Source organism: Nannospalax galili, unplaced genomic scaffold (assembly GCF_000622305.1).
Source record: "Nannospalax galili isolate Female #2095 unplaced genomic scaffold, S.galili_v1.0 scaffold8, whole genome shotgun sequence".
In the NCBI taxonomy this organism is placed as follows: Eukaryota; Metazoa; Chordata; class Mammalia; order Rodentia; family Spalacidae; genus Nannospalax; species Nannospalax galili.
In genome coordinates this window covers 393361-398918 of record NW_008358318.1, presented here as the reverse complement: position 1 = coordinate 398918, position 5558 = coordinate 393361, and the positions used below count along the sequence as shown (strand labels likewise).

Genomic DNA, 5558 nt, shown 5'->3' with positions numbered 1-5558 from the left:
GCATGCAATACACATGCACACTCACATACGCACACACAGATACACTACATTACACATACACACACACAAATACACTACATTACACATACACACACACACAAACAGTATAATTATTAAAGGCTGTTTCAGTAGAAATCTAATATACACTAGACCTTGTGTGACCTCTTCACCTAGAGTCTCAATTTCTTATCTATAAGTAGAACCAACAATGCCTAAGTACTTAATAAGTAGGTACTTCTGTTCCCAGAATCTCAGGTCCCTTGCTTTCCGCTTTACCAAAAAACAGGGAGACAGGAACTGGGAACAGAAATGGATTTGTTTACAGTTTTGAGCAGAGCTGAGGAGAGAAAAATTCTTAGCTTCTCTAAGCCTTATAGAAAAGAGGAAACAAAAGCCAGGAAGTTGTGCACATGTAGATTTAGCTGTGAGATAGGTCTTTCCCTTGAGAGACAGTTCCTCCTCTGGTACCAGGACTCCAGCCCATTCTCATGGCTGGCCTGGAATTTCCAGGAGAAATTCTAATTCTTTGGGACTCTTATTACACTACTTATTATTTTTTTTTTAATCTTTTTTGAGACAGGGTCTCCTTGTAGCGCCAGCTGTCCTGGAACTCACTATGTAGGCCAGGCTGGCCTTGAACTCACAAAGATCCACCTGCCTCTGCCTCCCAAATTCTGGGATTAAAGGCATGTGCCACCATGCTGGGCCTTACACTACTCCTTATTCTTTCATGAAATTAACCCAAACTTAATGTACAAAATAATGGCTTTCATCACAACATTTTCATATACTACTTACCATTCTGTGTGGTAGTTTTACATCCCTAAACCATGAAAGGACATGTACTATATTCAGTTCATTATGCATGTTCAGAGTTTTGAATGTGTGCACAACATATAGACAAGCCTTTATAACATGTTTCTCTAGTCGCGTTACTGAAGTCAGAAATGTCCTACTTCAGTCCAGTGAGGCCTGCATGACAATGATTGCTATCTCCATTTTAGGGATCAGGACTCTAAGGGACTTATCAATAACTAAGTGGCTTTCTCAAAGATTAAGGCTAGGCCAAGCAAGGTGATGCATGCCTGTAACTCCAATACTTGGATGAGGCAGGAGTTCAAGGGCCAGCTTTGGCTACATAGTTAGGTCATCTCAAAAGAAAAAGGACTCAGTTGGATGTGGTGGCCCATGCCTATAATCTCAGCACTTAGGAGGCAAAGGCAAGAAGATCTAGAGTTCAAGGCCAGCTGGCACTATATTGAGACCACTCCAAAAAAGGGAGGCAGGGGGGTGGGGGGGTGACTAATTCAGCATCCTCTTTCTTGGTTTTTCTAACACTTTGGAGTTCACTCTGTACCCCCCCACCCCATTCTCTGTAAAGCTGAAGGATAATGGATACCCCCAAACACAGCCTGATAATGAGGTGAAGCCTGGAAAGGGTAGGAGTGAAATGGAAAGAAGAGGTAGATGGAGAAGGGTGAGATAAAGAAGGGGGACTCTTTCTTCCTGAGACTGAGTTCTTCCTTGAAGCCATAAGCCTGAGCCCAGGACCCCAGCCTCACTCCACTCAGGCTTCCTTGTCTTGTTATCCCAAGGGTTTCAGGGAGAGCCCAAATACGTCCCTAGAGATGACTCCCTACACTGGCCTCAGGGTTCCTGGAGGGCCTGAAATGCCTATATGCACTTAGGGCTCTGAAGGACAGTGTCTAGGAGAAATTCTAGGAAGGAACGAGGCCCAGAAACAGCCTTGGAGAGTTCCTGCAGCTCTGCCTTCCCGGCACCCTGCAGAGCCTCTGGCAGGCAGGGCTGCATGTTCACCAGGGTGTCACTGATAGCTTGATTTTCCATGTGAGAGTATGGACAGAAGGTGTTCTCAGCCAAAAATAAGGAAGGGGAAGGAACTGGGGACAAAGGGTCGGTGAAAACAGTACCCTGAACAATGTGTACAGAGCACCCAGCACCATACCTAGCAGACACTCTGAATATAAAGGGTTAAACCTCTTCTGTCCCTAGGGAAATCGGAAAGGCTACCACCTACCCAGGCCACATTTCAATTTGTCTCATACACTGGGGCTTCACTCCATTACCCATGGAAATTCAGCTTCATTGATATGAAGGGGCTAATTACTACATGAGACATAATTACAAGACAGGAAATGGATTTATAGCTGCTATCAGTTGGGGGGATGCTGCTGCAGGCCCAGGCTGCTCTGCATTCCTGCCTATAGGGCTAAGGCAGACCCCCAGTCCCCCTGGACAGTCTCACTTTACCAAAAATGTACTCCTACAGAGGTCAGGGGTACTATAGAGCTCTGGAAATCAGTCATTTTTTTCTCTGAATTTATGCCACCATTTGTGATATATTCCTGGGACATATTATATTTCCTTGATATAATACAAATCATACATATTTAAGAATTTAATCTCACAGGAAACATTTAAAGAGGAAGGTAACTGTGAGAACAGATCTTCAAATGGCCAAATGGAGAGATGTACAGAAATTTATAAGGCACTAGAATCTGTTTTTCATGAGGTGGGGGGAGTGAATGAACCCTGAGAAAAAAGTACATATCTGCTAGGTTGCTTAATGCATAGCTCTTTTTAGAGTTCCTTATGGCTTCGATTTTTTCACTTTAAAAATACTGTATCTTAATTCATATACACAGATAGGCAGAGACAATAAATAAAAGTGAAAAAGTCCATTCTCATTGCCAACTAAAGGTAAACAAATTAGTGATATATAAAATTTAGGAGCTGAGGGACTGAAGAGATGGCTCAGCAGTTAAGAACATTGGTTGTTCTTGCAGAAGACCCGGGTTCAAATTCCAGCACCTACATGGTAGCTAACAACTATCCAGTAACTCCAGTCCCAGGGGATCTGACAGCCTCTTCTGACCTTCGAGGGCATTGTACGACATGGGTGTACTTACCTACATGCAGGCAATACATGCATACACATAAAATAAAAAAAATAAAATAAATAAGATTAAAGAAAAAAATGTAGGAGCTGAGCCTGGTGGTACACACCTGTAATCCCAGCAACCAGGAGGTTCAGGTAGGAGGATTATGTGTTCAAGGCTAGCCTAGGCTCAGTGGCTAGACACTGCCTCAAAAACAAAATTAGGGCGGGGTGTGGTAGCACACACCTTTAATCCCAGCACTCGGGAGGCAGAGGCAGGCAGATCTCTGTGAGATCAAGGCCAACCTGGTCTCCATAGTGAGTTCCAGGCCAGCTGGGGCTACAGGGGATCCTGTTTGAAAAAGACAAAAGGAAACAAAACGTATGCAGCACACTCCGTGTTGAACACTCAGCTTTGCCTACATTACTCATTCATCTTCACAAGAGCTCGGTGAGGAGGGTACTGCCAACCACCCCAACCTGCAACCAAGGAACTAAGTGGGACTTAGAAGGTCAACCAAGGTGCCCAAGTTCACAGAGGCCACTGCCGGCTTGGAAGGTTGGACCTCAGCCTGTCCGGAGCCTGGATTCTTAAGAACAGTGAGAAAACTCCCCTAACTAGAAATCTTCTCAAACGTCTTAAAAACACAACTCCCTCTGTCACAGGACCTCCTGATCACGTACATATCTTAAAGAAATTTAAGGAAAGGCCTGGCGGGGTGGGCGGAGCAGACGGGGCGGAGCGGCGGGCCGAGGGGAGGCCACGCCTCCCGCAAGGACCCTTAGAGCCGGCCTCCGTGCGCCAGAGCACTTCTCTTTCCGGTGGGGCGGCAAGCTGGGCCTCATGGAGGCGGTTCGCCCGGACTGCCTAGGAATTGGCGCTGTGGCCTCGCCCGGCGAGGGGAGGCTGGCGCCGGAGGCGAGAGTGCACTTCCGAGTAACCCGGTTCATCATGGAGGCAGGCGTCAAGCTAGGGATGCAGTCCATCCCCATCGCCACCGCGTGCACCATTTACCATAAGTTCTTTTGCGAGATCAACTTAGACGCTTATGATCTTTACCTGGTCGCCATGTCTTCCATTTACTTGGCCGGCAAAGTGGAGGAGCAACACCTGCGCACTCGTGACATCATCAACGTGTCGCACAGGTACTTTAACCCGAGCAGCGAGCCCTTGGAGCTGGACTCTCGCTTCTGGGAGCTCCGAGACAGCATTGTGCAATGTGAGCTGCTTATGCTGAGGGTTCTGCGCTTCCAGGTCTCCTTCCAGCATCCACACAAGTACCTGCTCCACTATCTGATTTCTCTCAAGAACTGGCTGAATCGTTACAGCTGGCAGCGAACCCCCATCTCCGTCACGGCTTGGGCCCTTCTGCGTGACAGCTACCACGGGGGACTGTGCCTCCGCTTCCAGGCCCAGCACCTAGCCGTGGCGGTGCTCTATCTGGCTCTACAGGTCTATGGAGTCGAGGTGCCTGCAGAGGGTGAGGCCGAAAAGCCATGGTGGCAGGTGTTTAGTGATGACCTTACCAAGCCAATCATTGATAATATTGTGTCCGATCTCATTCAGATTTATGCCATGGACACAGAGATCGCCTAAGGCCCTGACCCAGGCCTGCTTGGCTGCCGGGGTATGGTGCCACCAAGTTGCTGTGACCACTGGGAGGACTGGTTCTGTTGGCTGAGACAGGCTAGTGAAGGCAATGACAAGCTGCCACTTTGTCCCCAGCAGTCCTTGTCCAGATAATACCGAGAACCTCCAGCTGGCCAGGACAGGCCTCACAGTGCGGCTTCCTAGACTTGGCTGCATGGGCTTTTGCCCTTTGAGAGGACTGTTGTTGAGGCATGGACAATAGAAGTTGAGACAGTCACTAAAAGGAAAGGTGAAGAATAGATAAGACTGCATCCTTAGAGTTTTTAAAAACCAGATTTGTAAAAGTATAAATGTGTTTCAATAAGATTTTATTTTGTGTAATAAAAATTATGCAAATAAAAATAAGGGAAAAAGTTTAATGCACAAAAGTCTGCCTTGTAGTATTACTTAGTTATAATAGGGGAAATAGTGGAAGCTCAGTGACCAACATTGGAGAGTAAAGTATGGTACATCCATAAAATGGACTGTTATTCAACCAGTAAAACTGCTGTCAACAAAGGGTTTACCACACCATGGGGAAAGTTTCATATAAGGCAGTATAAAAATAGAATTCAAAAACATAGATTATATTCTTTACAAAAAGGAATTATGCACCAGGTGGTGGTACGTGCCTTTAATCCCAGTACTCAGAAGGCAGAGACAGGTGGATTGAGGCAAGCCTGGTCTACATAGGGAGTTCCAGGTCAGCTGGGGCTACAGGGAAACTCTGTTTCAAAGAAAAAAAAAATGCAAAGAAAGACAGGCAAACACATCAAAATACCACTTTGGAGTTTTTTTAAATGCATGGCTATGACTGTAAGAAATAATCTGTCTTTTGTTACCGCCTTTTGTGGTTTGCATTCTCAACAGGCTTCCGAGGCCCTGCCCATGATTGTGAGGCTGTTATGGTGAGGTCATTGTATCTCTCCTCACAGATGTCTGTTTAAAAGAACCACTATCATCACAAGTTATTATCCCAAGTTTTCATACACTGGACTTCCCTTAAGTAGAAGACGTGTGTCAAAGCTG

At 46.1% G+C, this 5558-nt stretch overlaps 1 protein-coding gene across 1 annotated transcript; it reads left to right on the top strand.

Annotated features, from left to right (window-relative positions):
• The first annotated feature begins 3700 nt into the window (after positions 1-3700).
• On the top strand, positions 3701-4909 carry LOC103724497 (cyclin-Q). The gene has a single exon (XM_008821592.3). It carries the CDS (start codon positions 3744-3746, stop codon positions 4494-4496), a length of 753 nt encoding a protein of 250 aa, XP_008819814.1. The 5' UTR covers positions 3701-3743; the 3' UTR covers positions 4497-4909.
• The last annotated feature ends 649 nt before the right edge of the window (positions 4910-5558 follow it).

What these genes read in the sequence shown, in the direction of transcription:
- LOC103724497 (XM_008821592.3), top strand. Translation starts at nt 3,744, where the DNA reads ATGGAGGCGGTTCGCCCGGACTGCCTAGGAATTGGCGCTGTGGCCTCG.